The following is a 19,247-nucleotide window of genomic DNA, read 5'->3' as shown; positions in this document are numbered from 1 at the left end:
CACAATGGAGGAACAAGTCTTTGACACTGAGCACTTTCTCTATACCTGACCCAGTGATACTGATACAGCCACCTCTAAGCTCCCCATTATAGAATGTGAGCAGAGAGAACAAACACTGTCACGGTAATCTCCTTTAGAGCAGCCAAAATGGCTACCCACAGAATCTCAGGTTTGCATGGTAATGAGCAATGCTTTCTGTGTGACGGACAGCAAGATTCAGACTGTTGCAGTGTTACTGTTAGATGATTGTGCACAATTATACAACATACTGTATTACTCCTAAGTTCATGCCTCAAATTACACATTTTGACAACTGTGACAATTCTATTCATTCCAGATCTATTTCCTGCAACCAGTAAACACAGGAAACTGCTGCTGTTAAAAATTATTTGACTAACTGAGAAATATTAGCTCAACATCTGTTCTATACTCCCCTGTGCAACACAGGGGAGTACAGGGGCCCACATTGTTTTTCCATCCACAATAGCTAGAAAATGAGCAGTAAGTATGTACAAAGAACATAAGTAGTATAAATGTTTTTTCTTTTTTTTGTGACTGATGCTAAATTTATATGGTCCGACATACCGTTGTAGTGTAACACGGCTGGATGATGCTGTTGTCCTCAGAATTGAAAGTGTTGGTGGTAGCCTCAGCTGCCTCAGCTAGCAGGCTGACCTGAGTGTGGCTGTCAGTGTCATCGCAGGAAGCCCGCGTGCTCCTCTCCGAGATGGGCGTTAAGCCGCCGCACAGTTCCAGCTGAGAAAACAAAAAGTTCAAAGTTGAAATTACGGTGTTTGGAAAAAAAATTGGCAGTTTGCTTCAGAACTGAGCAAATTTACATGGAAGCAAATAGGCTAAAGAAGGTGACTGTAAATTAGACACCCTCTACTCTTCTCCCCTTCTCTCTGCATCTGTAGTGTGGTCGAGCATTGTGTTCATCTCTCAGCTGCATTAAAAATTCAGACGGCCTGTAACTGGATTCTCTGTTCCTTGTTACTAAGCCACAGTCCAAAACAAAAAGGAGAAGAAATACAGTACTCTGAAGAAAAAAAAAACATACATTTATGTAATTATCTTGTGCAACTGTTGAAATACCAATTGTGTTTTAAATTATAAAAAGTGAGTTTGATGATAATTTCATTTTTGAATTTATGGTCTGCATACATGTTGCAGCCTATGATGATGAATATGTTACATTTAGCCAAAAGTAAACTCTCTTGTCTGATTATATTATCTCTAAAAAGTTTCTCAACTGATTTTCAAAAAAATACATATACATACAATATTCATCTTGCATTTTCCATTCAAGTGAATGGGATAGTGGTTTTGGACCCCACAGTATTTCAATACAGCTATATGAAAATACATAGACTGTGATAGTAGATTGGGCCGCTGCTTGTTGTTTCATGTCGCAAATATTGAACTAAGATTTAGTCAGGTGTCTCATACAAATACTGAAATATACTCCTTATAAAATTAAATGATGGGTTGCCCTGGTAGCCTATTGGTTAAGGCCCTGACTGAGCTGCAGTGTCCCCAGTTCGTGCCTAGCTATTGCATGTCATTCCCCATCTCTCCCCTCATTTCCCTCAACTGACAGATATCAACTGAAATAATTTAATTTAATTATCTTCACGTACTGGCAGGGGTTTGGCAACACCAATGCGGACAGGGCCATAGCCTGTGGACTTTAGGACGTGCACAGCATAATCCAGGCTGGAGCCTTCCAGGTCAGTTTCATTAACGAACATGAGTCGGTCACCAGGCAGCAGACGACCATCTCGATCTGCTACGCCTCCAGGTACCAAGGACCGGATTACCAGAACTGTTTTAGTGGCATCCTCTGGATCCTAGTGTTAAACATAAGGACGATTTGGAGGATTTACAGAAGACATACTTGGAACATCTGAGACAAGTTAAATACATTAACGTAAGTTAGATACATGTTAATGCAATTAAAACAAGAGATGAATGCAGGTAAATGACAGGATAAAAAAGAATTGTAATTAATAAAAGAAAATGGACTTGGTGGTCTCATTGGGGGGCAACCAGCTATAATAAAACTACTATTTGGTAACACAGTTGAAAGGCTTAGCTCAGGTCTTTGCTAAATAGTAGATGTGTTTTTAGTCTAAAATTTTAAACAGAAACTGACAGAGCACTTTCCAGTCTTAACAGTTTAGCGCATAAATATACAAAATACAAGAATTCTCCCTGTAGGATATAGAAGTCCACCTCTCTGCTTCACCCCATCCAACCTGACACTAATATTCTTAGACTGCAGCCTATTCCAGTCTGTTCTATTTGTAGAAAGGCTCAGGGGCATGTCTCTGACCTGGTAGTCCAGGATACTGAAGCCCAGTCCCGACTCGCCTTTCTCCAGCTCAACCACCTGAGCCTCCCTCTCCCACATGGCCAGAGGAGGTGACATGGGGGGCACGCCACGCTTGGTGATGTCCTCAGCCGTAGGACAGGGGATGACACATCCCTGGTCCAACTGGGACAAGCAGAAAAGAGAGAGGACACACACAAGGAGATAAGAAAAGTATAACATGTCAGCTGCATCTTGAGGTGTCGTTTGAAATGCAGAGGATGTGTAAAATTTCTAATATGTTTTATATTGTTTAAAGGTAAAGGATTTAAACACTAATGCTTAATTCTTCCCATTCATCCTGTCTTTAATATGTGCCTTCACCTTGTCATTGAACTCAGCCAGCAGCTCTTTCAGGGTGAGATGGACATCATCACCATCTTCTTCGTCACTGTCTGGAACTGAAGGGGGTACAATGCGAGAGCACACCAGGCATACATGCATCGGCAGCTCCTTCAGAATACTGACCACCTCCTTATGTGTTTCTCCAATGAGAGGAATCCCATTCACCTGCCAGATAAGATAAATTATATATTATAATTGTATGTACGTGTGTGTGTGTATATATATGTGTGTGTGTGTGTGTATATATAGGGAAAGAGAGAGAGAGTATTTAGAGTACTGGATATTATTGTATGTCTGTGTATGTTTTTAACTGTCAATGTGTCTGTATTTATAATACGTCCATGACTAAATTTGCCTGGCAGTTGTTAAATTTGACATTTTTAGTGATATTTCAGTTCCGGGAATCAAGGAGCAATTAGCAGCCATAGCACATCAAGTCACAGCAAGAACAATTAAAGCTGAAAGCAGTAACTAAACCTAGTGTAGCTCATTTAAAAGCAGAGATGAACGTTGGCTTTGCTATGCCGATGTTGTCTGAAGGAGATCAAAGGGCTGAGCAGTGACACAGATGCTGACTTTGTACACTCAAAGGCAGGAACGACACAAGCCAGTTTGCAGTGTTTTCTACATGGCAAAGCTAAGCTACTGTACATTGTCCAACCGTTCATCAGACTGCTTATCATGATGAGTGATAAGTGTGGGTGTGTGAACTTGCCTGGTGGAGGGGGAGGAGGGCAAGCTCTCCTACAGTACAAGCACAAATGCACAAAGCCACTCACACTTACACCCACATTCTCATGACTGTTTTTTTGCTGCCTTAAGGGAAAAAGTTGCATACTGTACTTGACACTCTGTGTTGAGAGCTCTAAACTATACTGTATAGTTTAAGTTTAAAAAAAAATTGGATGTCTGCTGTCTTATAATTCTTGATAAGATATGAGTGGGTATTCAAAATGCAATATGCCAACCACTCCAGGTATCTGTTCTAAGAGTGTTTTAAAGAACATAGCTGACTGAATGAAAGCTGGAAACACGAGAGACTGAGAGAACTGTGGTGCTGTGAATCAAAGATAATCCATGAGGGAATCTTGTTATTAGTCATCCATTTATATCCCACAGATGTGGCAAAATAATCAGTCCCACACAGATCATATCGTTATCAAACAACAAAAAAAAAGGATGAGCAGCAGAACAGTTAGCCGGGAGGATTAGCATCAGTCGGTTACCTCCAAAATCTGGTCCCCAGTGAAGATCTTTTCGCTCTGGCCAATAGGTCCCTCAGGTAAGACAGAGCACAGGTAATGATGTCCTGCCCGAGCCTCCAGACTAACGCCCAGACCACTTGTCTCGCTGAAACGCTCCAGCTGACACACCTAAAAGTGCAATGGGTGAAGAAGCAAAGGTTGTGGAGGGCACTTCCTGTTTCAACATCATACTAAGAAGTAAGCATGGTTTTCTACTTTAAATCGGTACCTAAATGTAATGTAAAGGGTGAAATAAAATATAATAAATTTGCATACTTAGAAATACTATAATAATTTCTGTGTTTTTCTATGCAAGTTATATTTAATGCTTATCTTAATTGCAGAGCAACGTACAATAACTTCATATCTGGGTCCAACCGCACGCTGCCACCTCTTCCTCAGGTCCTCCTCCTCAGCCGGGGTCAGTTTCACACCTGTAATGGACACACATACAAAGACAATCACTCTCATATCACACTCACATGCAACCAGTGACAGACACACATCCCCCTTTACATTATTCCTAGCCCTGGATGAGCTACTGAAAAGAATAGGATCCTATGGGAAAGCATCACCTCTGCAGTTTTATAGAGAGAAGACAACATAATTCTCCTTGTGGCAAAGCAGGATGTCACACGCATGCACGCACGCACGCGCGCACACACACACACACACACACACACACACTACAGGCACACAGGCATGCATATTCACGCCCACCATCTTATGATTTTTTGGCAAACTAATGTTTTCTCGATCATCTATTAAGCCTCACAGCAATCAGGGCTTATTTGACTGTGCTCTCTAATCAAGCCCAAAAATCCTTGTCTAAATAAAGCCATACATGCAGGCGGGGTGAGAGACAAATCATCTGGAATGAGTTGAATGAGTTGGATAAACACATGACTGCACAACACTATAAATAGACTCCCATCAAAGAGCATGCCTCGCTGCCACATTGCTGTTCCCTGGGCCCAATTAGCATATCAGACTAAGTCCCATGATCCAGTTCCAGACTGCAGTGCAGTATGGGAAGGGGAGCTTACCGTTTCTGGAATCGTGTTGGGGTTGTCTGTTGGCGTATGCTGCTCGGCGGGAAATTTCACGCAGAGAGCAGATCCCTGAGAGACCGGGAAACACATTTTAGCACAAATGCGGGGATTGAAGCGCACTCGAGATGAAAAATGATAACGTGCACAGTTTCACAGCAAGCACTTGAGAGGTGACAGCATGCTAGAGGTAGCAAAGTTCATCAACAGCCCCAAGAAGCACCAAAATATGTTTAGTCCTAGTTTATTTTTGTCTTTATTTAACTATTTTACTTGTCAGATTATTTACAGAAGTGTATATTAGTGCAGACTGTCACATCAACATTTGCTCAGTTACTTCAAAATGAATTCCCTCATGATGATACAAGTGAGCCAATATGTTCCCCACTGTCAACACAAAGCACCTGTCTCTTGAATCTTGTTGAGGCCCACTCTGTAGGGATTGCCCTCATGGAAGCTGTGGGAGTGTCGAAGGGGCTGCAGGGGAGGAACCGGGGGCAGGATGTGACTCAGACGGACGGCCTTCCTCAGCAACTTCAGTCTGACCAGGGGACCTGTCCTCCTCAGCACCTCCATTGCCCTCTGCTCACTGCAGCCCTGCAGGCTCACCCCATCCACCTGTGGGAGGGGACAACAGATGTTAAATTAGAAAGTAGGAACAAAAGAGCCAGGGTGACAACAAAGATATGATGCAGACAGAAGCAAAGCGTTTGTGCATGGAGTACATGGTATGGAGGTACGACAAGTGCTGGTAAAATAAATGAGAATGTAAAAAGAAATCAATAGTAATCAAAAATAAAAATAGAGCAAGATGGAAAGAACAGGTAAAAACGAGAGATGATGAAGAGATGGATCGGGGTAAAAGTAAAACTAGAAGAATTCCCCTTCATCAGCTAAAAACGACTCTAATTGGTGTGTATGGAACTACTAAAAGTTGCAAACTGTGCAGATTTTGAGATGCTGAAATCGTTAAGATTCAGCAGAGAATACATTTGAGACAACAAGGTATTTGTCTTCAGAAAGCACAATAAAAAAAAAAACAGCTATCTGTTGTGTTTTTAGTGGAACTCACAGAGAGGATGATGTCTCCAATGTGGATGCGTCCATCTTGATCAACAGTGCTGCCTTTCACTATGCTCTTCACTATCACACCGGCGCTGTAGACTGAAGAGGGCGATATAAATTAAAAGAAACTTACCATTGATTATGTAAGTGCAGCTTCATCAATAATACCTTGTATTAAGGAGGCATTCGTCATAATTTTATTACTTCCCCACTTTTTTCCTTCAACTTAGCAGGGAATAATGATAATTGCCTCATTTTTCACAAAGTTAAAACTTGGTAGATATCATTACCTGAGTTTAGGTCACCTATGTAGCTAGAGATGGTGAATCCCAGGCCCCGGCTGTTTTTAGTGAACTGCACACTGAACTCATAATCATCTTTCAAGTCATTGAGCTGGAAAGGAGCACATATGATTATATTTTGTGTTTAAAGAATACTGTATCACATGTTTGATGTCAACGATTAGCCAATTATTTTACGTTCAAAAGTTTGTATTTGACTCTAATTATCTTAGGTTATTATGTTATTAGGTTTATTATTATCATTTACACACATATTCATACACACAAAAACACACACATACCTTGCCATCCAAGCTGTCCTGGCTGAGGACAGGAGAGGAAAGGTGGTTGCCCTTGAGAACATCCCTGGCAATGAGCAGTTTCACCTTGCTACCAGCATTTCGCAGCACCTGGTCCAGGTGGTCATTTGTGAAAGGATAAAAAGTAGGTGTGAATTTAAAAAAAAAAAAAAAAAACATGAAATGAAAAATCTGTTAAGAGACACCTGCCCTGAAAAGACAGCATGGCATAAAAAACTCAGTGAAGCAGCTCTACGCTGCTCTTTAACAGAAGTGGGGCGATTAACCAAACATACATTTTCTAAACCAGCCAATCGCTCATCATCCTTGAAGTCTTTTCTCTTGCTATTTCTTTTTAAAACACTTCTGATGAAACCCAAGTCTCACCTTTGTTTCACTTTTCCATGGAAGTTTTCAAGTGAGCAGTCTTCTTCGTCTCATAGTGGTATGCCAAGTCTCAATAAGCTCATTGCTGCCTCCTGAGGCCAGAGGGTGGAAAACACCCAGTGGTAAGGGTAAGAACTGCAGGTGGCTTTTTTTTCTCCCAGTGGCCACAAGAAGACACAATGAGTCCATTCCACGCTTCGACAAGGTTCTGAAGGTGGTTTCAAACTGCATTTTTTTAGGCTTATCAAAAGACTTCAATGATAGAGCTTAACATGCTGTTTTGGCGAATGTATATTTGGTTAATTTTCCCTACACTGTTAAACAGCAGCGTATTTCCCTGAGCTTTTCTATGGGGACTGTTACATAAAGCATTGCCATTACAGAATAAAAAGACTTAGGGTGAACGAAACACTTCATCATCGAGTTTTGTAAAGTTTCTACGAAGGATGCCTCACCTGTGCCACCTGCTCACTGTTCATGCCTGCCAGATCTGTATCTCCAATGCGCAGGATCTGATCTCCACTACGTAGGCGCTTATCCTGAGGAGCCCCAGTGCAAGAAAAAAAACATTTGTTAGAATCTTTAAATACATTCTGCAGATTCTATTGAACACATCACACTTAAATACAAATTACAAAGTTGTGAAACACATTCATTCGTCTCCTTGTTGAGAGTTAAATGAGAGGATTGACACTGCTCTCATGTCTGTCCACAACCAAAATTTTTTGTTGCTACACTTTTCAGCTGTTTCCCTCTGTGTCTCCAAGCTAACAAACGCCTGACTGTAAACTATTCTTTTATTTAAGATTTATTTAGCCATGTGATTGATTGTTTGGTGGATTTACCCGGCCGGCAGCTCCTCCAGGAAGGATGGTCTTGACCATGACTCCTGTGCTACGCCCCCCTATGATCCCAAAACCGAGCCCCTTCCCATCATTGGTCAGCTCAATCATCTCCACATGACGCCTCTAATGTTGCAAAGGTTAGAAAAAAAAGGGAGGGAGAGAAAAAGAGGAAGGAGGGAAAAAAAATCTATTCTAATTAAACTGGTAAAAAAAACTGAAATAGCATTAACAGGTTGAAGTGCTAAATGTGCTTGATACATGTGTTTATCCACATCCACAGACACACATTTAGCTCTACAGTAACACCTCATTCGAAAGACTACTGTACCTCATGAGCAATAGCAGACAGGTTTCTCCCCATCGACATGGTGCGGGAGATTCGAGGGGGAGTGCAATACTAAAAAATAAATGTCACGTGTAAAATAAAAGCAAACCTTAAATGACATTGAGTTAGCTCAGCAGCCTCTTACGATCAACTGAAACCCTCGGATAATGTGGCATCCAGCTGTGATCGAGTTTTATAATGGAGCGTAATATTCTCAAATGTAAAATGTGGCATTTTGAATAGTGACGTGTTACATTTTACAGTTGAAAGAACAAAAAATTATTTGCTTAGTTCATAAGCCGAGTGCTATAAAAATAAATCGCTCCCTATTACTAATCTCCTCCGGAATTATCTTTCTTTTATGATGGATATTTTACGTACCTGTGATTCGGTGTGAATGCAGTTGTCTGGGAAGATGTCCGTGAAGGACAGATCCTGTGAACCCAGAGAGGAGATGCTGCCTTCCCTGTGGAAGGATCTGGCAGTGCTGGGCCTTCGGTTCTCCATGGCCCATGTGTAGGAGTCACTGTGGCTCAGCGTCTTCAACCCCATCGCCATGCCCGGGCACGGTCCACAGTTCATGGACACAGATTTGGAAATGCCCTTCCCCTAGAAGGATAAGGGAGGGACAGATACAACACATGGAGAGATGGAAAGAATAAGATAAAAGTGTAAAAATGGAGAGGATGGAAGTAGGAGAGATGGATTGGGTGGGATTGAGAGGGAATAGATGAATCGGAGGAGGATTGAAGGATGCAAGGGAAGGGAGAAAGACAGATTGTTAGGAAAATGGATGAGGGAGATAAAGAGATGGGGAAGGGGGTTGATAGAGAGGTGGAGACATTAATTGAAGAAAGGAGATATGGAGACAGAGAGGAATAGGATGAGAGTGAGAGAGTGATGGAGAGAAACAGAAAGGATAAAGAAGTCGGGAAAAGAGATCATTGTGAGACAATGAAGAAAGATGTGGGAGAGAGCAGGGAAAAACCAAAGGAAAAAAATATATATAGGAAGATAGGTTTAAAATGGAACAGAGAGGAAAAAGATAGGACAGCAGGAACACAAGGATCTCAGATAAAGGCTTCTGTTCAATACCACATCACCACAAAACTGATCCCTTTTGTCTTTTAGATTTTCTTTCTTTTAGGTTTCAAAGTTTAAAATGGTAGGTAAGTAGATGCTTATTTTTGATCTGTATGTGATTCCACTCACTCAATGAACATCGCAGTAGTGGAATAAAAAACAGAACACTATCAAAATACTACAACTTTAGAATTTCAGTGAATAAAAACTGTCAGTGTCTGCCACCCCCCCCCCCCCCCCCCCCCCCCCCACCCCACCCCACCCCAAAAAAAAAATCCAGAAACCTCTGACGTAATCCAGTGCCATGTTTCCCGGAATGCGGAGATGCTAAATGGCTACAGGCTCACGCCACATTACTAATGTAGTAATGCTTGTGTGTGTGCAGACTGTGGAGCTTATAGGGTTAGCCTATTACAGCTCACCACAGAGGCAATTACCTAGCCATGATGCTTACTGCTGACAAACAAGTTAAATACCTAGACAGTGTCAGAACTGTCATACAACAGCATATGCACGCACATATATGTCAGCCTTGGCTCAGCAGTTCTGTGTGAATGCATTTTGTTCGGAGATGTAATGGTAGATCAGCTACCACCATAACCACAACCCATACGGACACACACATACACACACAATGTAACAGATGACTTCTGCAAACTCCTCAGCATGATATACAGTCACTTCTTCCTTCCCCTCTCTCTCTCTCTCTCTTTCTCAGGGCTTTAGCGGTAAGCTTAGGTAAGCTGATTACTCATCCAGTTTGGTTCCTGCATTCAGTATTTTGGGAATGATTCCGGCTCCTTCCCCACTATTCAATATACACCAAACACCTACGCGCTCATGCTCACGCTTGTACCTTTGCCAGGGGCTTCCGCTGTGCTTGCTGTAAGATGAGTATATGATGGAACAGGGGGCTCTGCAGGACAGTCTTTAGCAGGGAGAGTTTCTCCTGCGTGGGGGCCTCCCCTCTCTCCTTCAGTTTGGCTTGCAGTCTCTCCACAGCTTCCAAGGCACGCTGAGTATCTGCAGAGAAATTGTATATCATTTGTGTCATACAGTAACAGGATTTCTCCCGTTTGGCTCTGCGTTACTTTTCACATGTTGTAGCAGCTCCTGGGTGACCCCAACACAAACCCAAACCTTTCCAAATAAGCTATGAAATGTCAACACTTGAAGAGCGCTAGTGGGAAAATAAAGGAGTTTTCTCAAGATTTGCAAAATGACTTTGCTGAAATTCAACATCTGTGTTTACAATCCAAAATGACATCCTCCATAATATTGAAAACAACTGTGTTTCGGAGGTTTGAGTGGACAGGAGCCGTGCTTGTCTGAAAAACATCCCTTCTGTTCCAAAGTTTTTTCTTTTCTCAAATGCTGCCCCATTCTCCTCCTCTCAATATTTTGGTAAAAGTTAAGTTTCACAAAGAACACTTTGGTTCACTTGTGGCCAAAACATAAGCAAAATGTTCTTTTGCAAGACGGCTTTGAAAACGTAATCAAGAAACATTAAGATAGTACTAAAGGAGGGTGTACTACCCTTTCACTAAGAACAAAAAACCCCACTAAAAAGCAGAAAACTGACGTGTTGTGTCAGGTCAAATTGCCCTTGTTTATTTAGTGGAGCAGCAGCTAATGAGCACAAGCCACAACTGCAGTAATTGCATGTGGCAGAAGGTTAAGACCCTGTAAACTCTTCACCACAAAGTTTTGACTACCGACCAGACTGTGAGTCCTGCACCACCTGCACATGTAACTACTCCTTCCTGTCTGGCTGTTGCAGCCACGCCTGACACCTTAAGCCTCTCATGATGGCTGTGGTGGGGAGTCTTACTGAGGTTACCGGAACATGCTTGCACGTCAGCGAATACACTTACCCATGACTTCCATCGTAGCCTGACCGACTGCTCAGATGAACTGCTGCTTTGTGACTTTCTGTCTTATTTAGACGTCATTCTTCTCTGTTTAGCACCTGCAACGTGAATAACAGCAAACCACAAAAGATTTGTGCTTTAACAAGACCTTGCACAGACTGCATATTTACACTTTGGTGACAGTGCATTTGTGAAAAATGACAGTATATTTGCAGAGTACAAATGTCAAGGTGAGGTTTCACCTTGAAGACATCTCTACTGTTGACACATTTTATTACAATTATGGCAGAAAAAAAAACCTTTTACTTGATCTTCCTCTCCTTTATGTGTAAACAAATATTTATTTCACATCTCTTCAGCAGCTTGTATCCGTTTACCTCGACGTCTTCACTTCCAGGGCCTCTGCTTGTTTGCAGGCGTCTTCCTTGTCAACTAATGCTCTTTAGCGGGATTTAAATCTTCTCCAAAAGGCTTTATCAGCCAGTGATGGTAATTAACAGCGACACATGGCCTCCCGACCATTCTGACTTGAGGGGAAGCCTGTATTGCTTCAAAACATGATACCAATGACATGATTTGATTTGCAAAACGATGGGCTGGAAATGACAACGTCTCATCTGAAATCTAATTAGGGTCCATTGATAGGCACGATGGGTATCGCAGTACTTATATGCCCTTCACGGCAGCCTAATGAAATCTTTATCTTATACCTGTTGATAGTAAAGCCATGCTGAGTGCTTCGGAATAAAAAAAAAATCAGATGACTGATTTACAGTAATTATCTAGGCCCTATTAGCTTCTAATTTGATATGTAATCTATAAAACAATCTGTTAATCTGTCTTTTAAAATGACCCGGGCACATTAGATCTAATACTGTGACGAACAGGAGCAGGCGGACATCATGGACAGTTAAAAAGAAAAAAAAACCCGCTTGCTGCAGAAAGCCTCATCTCACCTCCATTGCATCGCCGGTGGGCTATCAACAGGTCCCCACTGAGTTCCAAGCACAGCACGTCCACCACCTCCACCAGTCCGCAGGGTAAATTTACCTTCACCGAATGCTAAGAATGACACTTTCCTGATGGGACAAGTCATAACAGCTTATTGAGAGACGGCACGATATCAAGAAGCAAGCTGAGCGCTTTATTTTCCAGCATTGTGTCCGCGGCTTGTGTGCGCTCCGGCCAGTGCGCATGTCACCCTCTGATCTTCATGCACAGAGGGCTCATCCCTAATGAAAAAGAACTAGCCCGCAGTAATCCTGTAATATATTTCAGTGGGGGGCATTCAGCAAATAATTCTTATACATTTTATGGTCAAGTAAACTCCAAACTCTGTATAGCCTAAAAAAAAAAATCCATATCTCAAGTGATATTAAGTGAAGAAAATTGTAAAACCATGAAAAATGAAACGAAAGAATATCATAAAAATACGCTGTTAAATATACTAATAGATATGAAAATATCAAGTTCCCATCCCAGACTGTTCCTTGTAATACGCCTGCCACTGGAGCCAGAAAGGATGGTACACTTTGATTTTATTTTGTATTTATTTGTTTATTGCGATTTACGCGTATAGTCTGGGTTGAAATACAACACTTAAAAAAAAAAAGAATTTTCATGTTAGACCCAATTTTGACTAGCTTTTTATACTTCTAATAGCATTTTTCAGCTCATAGATTTGTTGTATGGACGACCTCAAAACCGCTCTGGACTGAACGGTCCACATTTTAATTTCTGTCTTTCCAAATCCCAAACTGGGGGTCCTGGGACCATAACAAGACATTTAATGGATTCCGGGAGGTCGAGAGCAGCCTAAACGAGATCTGTGATTTCACTTTTTTCTGCTCTTTATCTAGCTGAGAATGTGACAATGAGTGGAGCTGTGCCAAATGTTGGCTACATATTGCAGTTGTCACCCAAAGGCAATCATGGCCTACATGTCTAACGACAGAAAACACCGTTCAGTAATGGCTCCTACTGTCAAAATCACATCCAGCGGGGAGTTTAACGTGGTCTATGTAAACCCACCGTGAAAAGTTTGGGAACCCCTGTGTTTTCACACGGCAGGTGGAGCCCTAGGTCCAGAGATTTAGGAGCCAGATCCAGTGCCGTGTTTTCCACCAGACACCCCACTTCATCTCTCCCTCTTCCTCTCTCTGCATCCCCCAGGCAGGAATCATCACCCCCTCCCCAGCCTTCCACCCACCCTCGGCTCCCCGCCCGCCTGCAACGCAACGCTCCTCTCGCCGGGCTGCGCTCTGATCAACCGAGCATCCACCTCGCCTCCAAATTGGTTTGTCATTTCTGACCCCTCTCTCTCTCTCTCTCTCTCTCTCTCTCTCTCTCTCTCTCTCTCTCTCTCTCTCTGTGCGTGTGTATGTGTGTGTGTATGTGTGTTGACCACGGTCCTCTGCTCCGCTGCGCTCTGCGCCTGTGGACTTCAGCAGAAGTCAGTAAGAGCATAAGACAACCAAAAAGATAAAGAGAGCTAAAGGGAGGGAGGGAGGAAGGGATACAGACAGACGGATAGAGAGATACTCCTCTGTCCTCCTCCAGCACTCCACTGGTCTCAGTGCATTTGGACGGACGCGATACCTCATGTGTGAGCGCTGATCGGGATACAAAGCACACAGCTATTGGTTGATTACACCTTTAGCTTTATTTCCATCTCTTGTTCAGGTTTTGTCCACATCGTTTTTATTTTATTTTATTTTATTTTATTATTTTTTTTATTTTGCGACAGCAAGAATTACCCACGGAACCGGAGTCGAGGCGCCAATCAGTGACATTATTTAGGCTATCGACTGGGAAGATATATTTCTGTCCAAGATCTGCGTTCTGGGGACTGTATGAAAGAACACAGAAAAGGTTATTCCTGACTCGTCTCTGCGCTGGATGTGTATACATATGCACTTACATCGCTGCGACTGGTGATACGGTAAGGGTCTGCTCTCTATTCCTTCGCAAATGATGTAGAATTTTTTTTTTGCAGACATCGCTGGTGAGCGTTGGCAAACCTCTTGACTACATGTCAACCTGTGTCTGTCACTGACCTGAAAGCTATATGGCAGCGCTGACTTTGGTTCTCACGGATGCCCGTGGGAATGTGGCCTGCGATTATTGTACTTAAGTAGCGCGGAAACTGGTCCTAATGGACGAGAGGGGTAAAATGTAATGTAGTCCTGTGTAACGTACTAGTTAATATATGGTCCGGCGGCTTGCGGCTGGATGGGCGTCGCTCGGATGTGCGATGTCGCTAAGGCGAAGTGATAAGCAATGATACCTATTACCTCTCCAGCAAATAATCAATGCAATCACATTATCCCATGACGGCTTCGAGGCCAGGGTTTACACATAATTATTATGCTGTAGCCGCATGTATCTGCCTCATTGCAGGGCGCAGTGACAAATCACATGCTTTGGCATGATGGATGACAGATAGACTGTGAGTGTTCACCTCTTCAGGTCCCCCCCCCCTTATTTTATGTGGCTGTCATTTGAGTACGGGAATGCAGTTATCCTATTTGGGGCTGTGCAGGTTTGTCAGCCGCAGTCTGAAAATCCAGAGTAAATCCAGCTACTCTGTAAGAAAAGGAGTATCCAGCAGGCCAGTGCACCCCAGGATACGTCAATCATGCGGATTCACGAGTCAAACGCTATGGCTCTTATTTACAGAAGGCATCCAGGGTTGCAAATGACCTTGATGTGCAACTGAAAACTACTGAAGGTTGCTCAATTCTTCAATCTTGACCTGAACCGAGAAGAGCAGCCTGCCTTTGATTTGTGTGACCATAGATGCACAGTATACTCCTTGTAATCAGCAAGCTCTCCTTTAATCACACAAATAATCCCATAGCCTAATAGTTTGTGACTCAACACTGATGGTAAACTAACCTGTGCAGTTAATCATGAGTCGTCTGCCTTACAAATAATCACAAAAGGTATCTGGCAAAACAAAGCACCCCTCGGTGATCATTCGTTGTGTGTGCCAGCTTGGGTGGCTGTGGGACTGGCCCTTTTGAATCACTAGTCTCAACATCCAAATGACTCTCAGCGAAGACATTGTGGACTAACTCTTTGTGTAGATCTCAACACACAGAGTGGATATAGGCTCTGTTGGTTGGAGTGGTTGACAGTGTGTTGACTCATCTGTCAGCGCTGCAGCTCAGAAAAGTGTCTCCAAGGAATCCACTGAGCAGGTGGGAAAATGGTCAGTGTAGGCAGTTATACGTATGTCTGTGCTGGGGAAAATTTTACATAGATTTGCTTGGCTGCCATTTTGGTAGCATCTGTTAAAGCACAGGCCTGTCTCCAAGGAGATTATCATGTTTGTGGATGAGATGACTATCACTAAATCGTCTGTCATCAGTGCATCTGTTTGTTTCTAAGTGATCCTACGGTTCATCGATTGAATTTGTATGCAGAGTTTATGATTTGTCCTAAATGTTTGAGAAAGGAAAAAAAAAAAATCTTGTCGTTTCCTGTCCAAAGCCTGCATTGTTGGCTGTAGGCATTGCTTATCTGTTTTAAACTGTGGGGAAGTACCTCAAGTAGCCTCAATAGTATTTGTGTTTTCCTTTCCTTTCCTTTCCAAACTCACATCAGCTACTGCCGATGTTTTTGGTTTACTTTTCTGACAGGCTTTAATAGGGATATGAGGTTTGTCAGACATCGCACCGCGAATGCAAGGTGTTTCAAAGAGCGTCTCGTGTCACGTTCAGTAACGACACCCACACAGCACTGATGTTGTTGGAGCACCTGAAGCTGTATAATGTGCCACAGCAGCAGTCAAGCAATCTGCTGACTGTAGGTCTATCTGTCCTCCTCTAATTAGGTCACTGATTCATTTCACCTGTTATGATGCACAAGAAAGACAAAGCTCCTTGTTGGGGAAAACAGGGTGCAAATTAGGATGGTTGTGCTAATTCGGATTGTTCTGCTTGATTAACTGAGGCCTGGCTCTCTTTGTTTGGAGCTGTTAATGTAACACAGTGTTTGGTTTAGATTTGGATGGCTCCAATAACAATATCTAACCCTGTAGTGGGAGCAGCCTGTGATTTAAATAAGGGATCATATATTAAACAGCTTGAGCTCATATTTAAACCTTGAGATAATGAAAATAAACCTTTGCAGACAACATGATCCACTGCAGACGTAGAATAACAGACACAAATACACGCTCGGATATTAAGACAAGCAGGCATAAAATCAGCTGTAAGTGTAACTATGCTTGTTACTGGAGTCTCTATTTCCATTGTCAGGGATTATTAGAGTCTAACTTCAGCACTTGTACTATTAATTCTGTTTAGTGGGAACATAGAACCTAAGGGCTTATTTACACTGAACCTTTTTTAACAACTGTTTCCTGAAGAATTTGCAGTTCTTGGACTCCAGTCCTCTATTTAGTTAATTTATGTTTGGCAAGGTAAAGGTTGGTGTCACAAAGCCTTGTAGATAAGCAGAAGGTGGTGTTTATTGTGCTCACACAGACAACCAACCTGCCTGCATAAATAAATTGTCAGTCTTGTAGCTTAAGCTGTGAAAAAAAACCCCACAACAAATCTTAATGCTTCAGTAATAATATTAAGTTTCATGGAAAGCAAGCTGTTGAATTTCGCTGCACTATTTCCTAATGCGGTGATGATTCACATTCTTAGTCTCAACCCCACTTTGTGTGCCGAGTCTAACCTAATTCAAAAGCCTTTTCCTGCGCTAGACGACATCTCTCTCTCGTCTTGAAATAATGAGGCCAGATCCTTGCCCGTCTTCCTCATCCACCTAAAGCACTCGGTCATGTGTTAACACATCCTTCCTCCTACCCTTCCCTTCCCTCAAAGAATAACCCCGGCTCCCCGCATTTTCCACCGTCGACTGGAGCTATCAGCTCAGTTCACCTCTCTTAATGTGTGAAACTCGCCTCCCATATCATTCAACCCTATTAGAGGTTCAGTCCACGCGAGAGGACTACGCAGTTACTTTGCTACCTGATTAGATATATGCTTTGGAAAGTGGAAAACCAGTAGTAGACGACTGGCTGTCAGATCTCAGGGTATTCATTGACTCATTGCTCCTATGGCCTCGACTAGAATAGCCCTCCAGAGATAGATGTCTTACTCTGCCTAAATATGGAAGTGTTGGATGGCTTTCTGCTCAAACCACCAGAGCCTATTATCTTTCTGTATTTTGAGGCCGGTTTGGAGGAAATGTACATTGTTGGCCAGAGTGCTTATGCCGTGCGTTAACTGGGCTGTTTTTGTGAAGTGCTGAAAGTGATACACGCTGTAATCCTGCTCACTGGTCATTTCATTTCATTGTTTAGCAGTATGTTGTAATCATACCATTAAACAATATCAGCTGGGCTGTGATGCTGTACCAGCTGGCGGTTCTGAAGTGTAGGTCAAATCACAAAAATGATGCTGCATGATGCACCGGCATGGGACTAAATTTAATAATCAGAGCTGAAACAATAATTTGATTCACTGAATAGTTGACAGGCATTAAATCAGTTGGCAAATATTTTGATATTCAATTAATTGTTTACGTAATATTTGAGAGAAATGGCAAAAAGTCTGGCCTCTAAATTCTGAGGATTTACTTCTTTTCTTACAGCTAACTGTGTGTGATAATTCATTATCTTTTTGGGGTGTGGATTGGACTGAATTGAGATTGTTTTAAAAATGACTTTTTGATATTTTATAAACCAAATGATTAATCAATTAAACAAGAAAATAAGAGGCAGGTTGCAGCCTGTAGTTGCAGCTCTGTTACTACTACTACCAATAATAATAATAATAATGATAATGATAATAATGCATTTTCTTATGAAGGACTTTTGAAAACAGCTACAGCAAAGCTGTTGATCAAGGTGAAAACTTTTGATTGCATCTTGTTTTAATCAAAGTTTTGTTACAGCCAAATTAAACAAGCCTAATGACCTTAGGTTGTGATCTGTCTCACACGGGATAAAAAGTTATTGAGAAATCAATCAGGGTAAATCAATTCTGAAATTACCCGACAGACATTTATTTGGATATTAAAATCATTGGCGATGGGATGATGTCTTTTGCCTTTGCCCTACTTTTCCAACCACAAGAGAACAAATATTAAATAGTATGGATTGTCCACTGTCCACTGTCTTTAAAATAACCTAAATACTAGACAGAAGCTGATGGCTAGTACTTCGCCATCTCACCATTGGCCTTTCCTTTGGGCAAAATCAACCTCTCGAGTCTTTTTTAGAGACAGGCTTTGATTCATTTTTCTTTGACCAGTTGATCACTCTCACTCTTTTATTTGTTTTTTAGGCAGCCCTGAATTTATTTCATGTCCAGCTTTTATGTTTGCCATCATTGGCTTTTATTTATTGTGGCTTTATTGGTTACAAAACACCTTGTAATACACTTTTGAAGAGGGCTATAAAGTGAAGATGAAGGTTAGTATAATGCCGTTCTGAATTGGAGTGGGGAGGTTTTGAAAAGGTGCATTTCTGTCACTTTTATAAAATTATTGTAGGCGACAATCTGAGAAAGACAGCTGTATATTACACTATTGATTGCTCATCTTAACCTGTCTATATAATTTTGACTTAAACCATTCTGTGCACAGTCTACAATAACATTTGAAATGTCTGAGCAGTAAAATAGAATTAAATGTCTGAACCTTTGTGTTTATGTCTGCAGGCTTATTCTGTTTTATTCTACAAATGGCCTTTACTATCAGCACTCAATTTGTCTATGGACTACATGTTTAAGCAGCTGCTTTCTGTATTAGCTACTGTATCCACAGTCCATTGTTCTTTTAAAACCCCTCTCACTCAGTAGTTGTTGTGCCTCTTTCACGAAGAAAAAAACACTTGTCCTTCCAGTCAACACATCTCCTGTCCACACTTCTCCTCTGTGCCCTTCACCTCCCTACACCCCACTCAAAGTTGTCACCACTCAATAGAAGTACACACACACACACACACACACATGCACGCGTGCATTTCTTCCCACAGATACTCCAAACACACAACAATGCAGTAGACATCAATTACCACCACTCTCTCACACACACGTTCGCACTTGTATGCTAACACAC

General features: G+C 42.0%; 2 protein-coding genes across 2 annotated transcripts in view; one reads left to right on the top strand and one right to left on the bottom strand.

Moving 5' to 3' along the window:
- Nucleotides 1-11,181, bottom strand: part of si:dkey-92j12.5 (multiple PDZ domain protein) — a 33,976-nt gene extending 22,795 nt beyond the window's left edge. Inside the window, exons 1-17 of the mRNA XM_041036245.1 lie at nt 11,169-11,181; nt 10,151-10,317; nt 8,593-8,820; nt 8,215-8,283; nt 7,887-8,009; nt 7,497-7,580; nt 6,658-6,765; nt 6,365-6,467; nt 6,082-6,173; nt 5,414-5,627; nt 5,007-5,081; nt 4,315-4,394; nt 3,943-4,089; nt 2,696-2,881; nt 2,336-2,497; nt 1,641-1,850; nt 586-756 (exon numbers count right to left, since the gene is read on the bottom strand). Of these exons, the coding sequence (XP_040892179.1) occupies nt 586-756; nt 1,641-1,850; nt 2,336-2,497; nt 2,696-2,881; nt 3,943-4,089; nt 4,315-4,394; nt 5,007-5,081; nt 5,414-5,627; nt 6,082-6,173; nt 6,365-6,467; nt 6,658-6,765; nt 7,497-7,580; nt 7,887-8,009; nt 8,215-8,283; nt 8,593-8,820; nt 10,151-10,317; nt 11,169-11,181 (2,232 nt within the window). The remainder of the gene's footprint in view (nt 1-585; nt 757-1,640; nt 1,851-2,335; nt 2,498-2,695; nt 2,882-3,942; nt 4,090-4,314; nt 4,395-5,006; nt 5,082-5,413; nt 5,628-6,081; nt 6,174-6,364; nt 6,468-6,657; nt 6,766-7,496; nt 7,581-7,886; nt 8,010-8,214; nt 8,284-8,592; nt 8,821-10,150; nt 10,318-11,168) is intronic.
- Nucleotides 11,182-13,999: 2,818 nt separating this feature from the next.
- The window catches only part of adgrl3.1 (adhesion G protein-coupled receptor L3.1), a 107,256-nt gene continuing 102,008 nt past the window's right edge, over nt 14,000-19,247 (top strand). Inside the window, exon 1 of the mRNA XM_041035833.1 lies at nt 14,000-14,106. The gene's annotated coding sequence lies outside the window, so the exon portion shown is untranslated. The remainder of the gene's footprint in view (nt 14,107-19,247) is intronic.

Source organism: Toxotes jaculatrix, chromosome 4 (assembly GCF_017976425.1).
Source record: "Toxotes jaculatrix isolate fToxJac2 chromosome 4, fToxJac2.pri, whole genome shotgun sequence".
In the NCBI taxonomy this organism is placed as follows: Eukaryota; Metazoa; Chordata; class Actinopteri; family Toxotidae; genus Toxotes; species Toxotes jaculatrix.
This window is presented reverse-complemented; position numbering and strand designations above follow the sequence as displayed.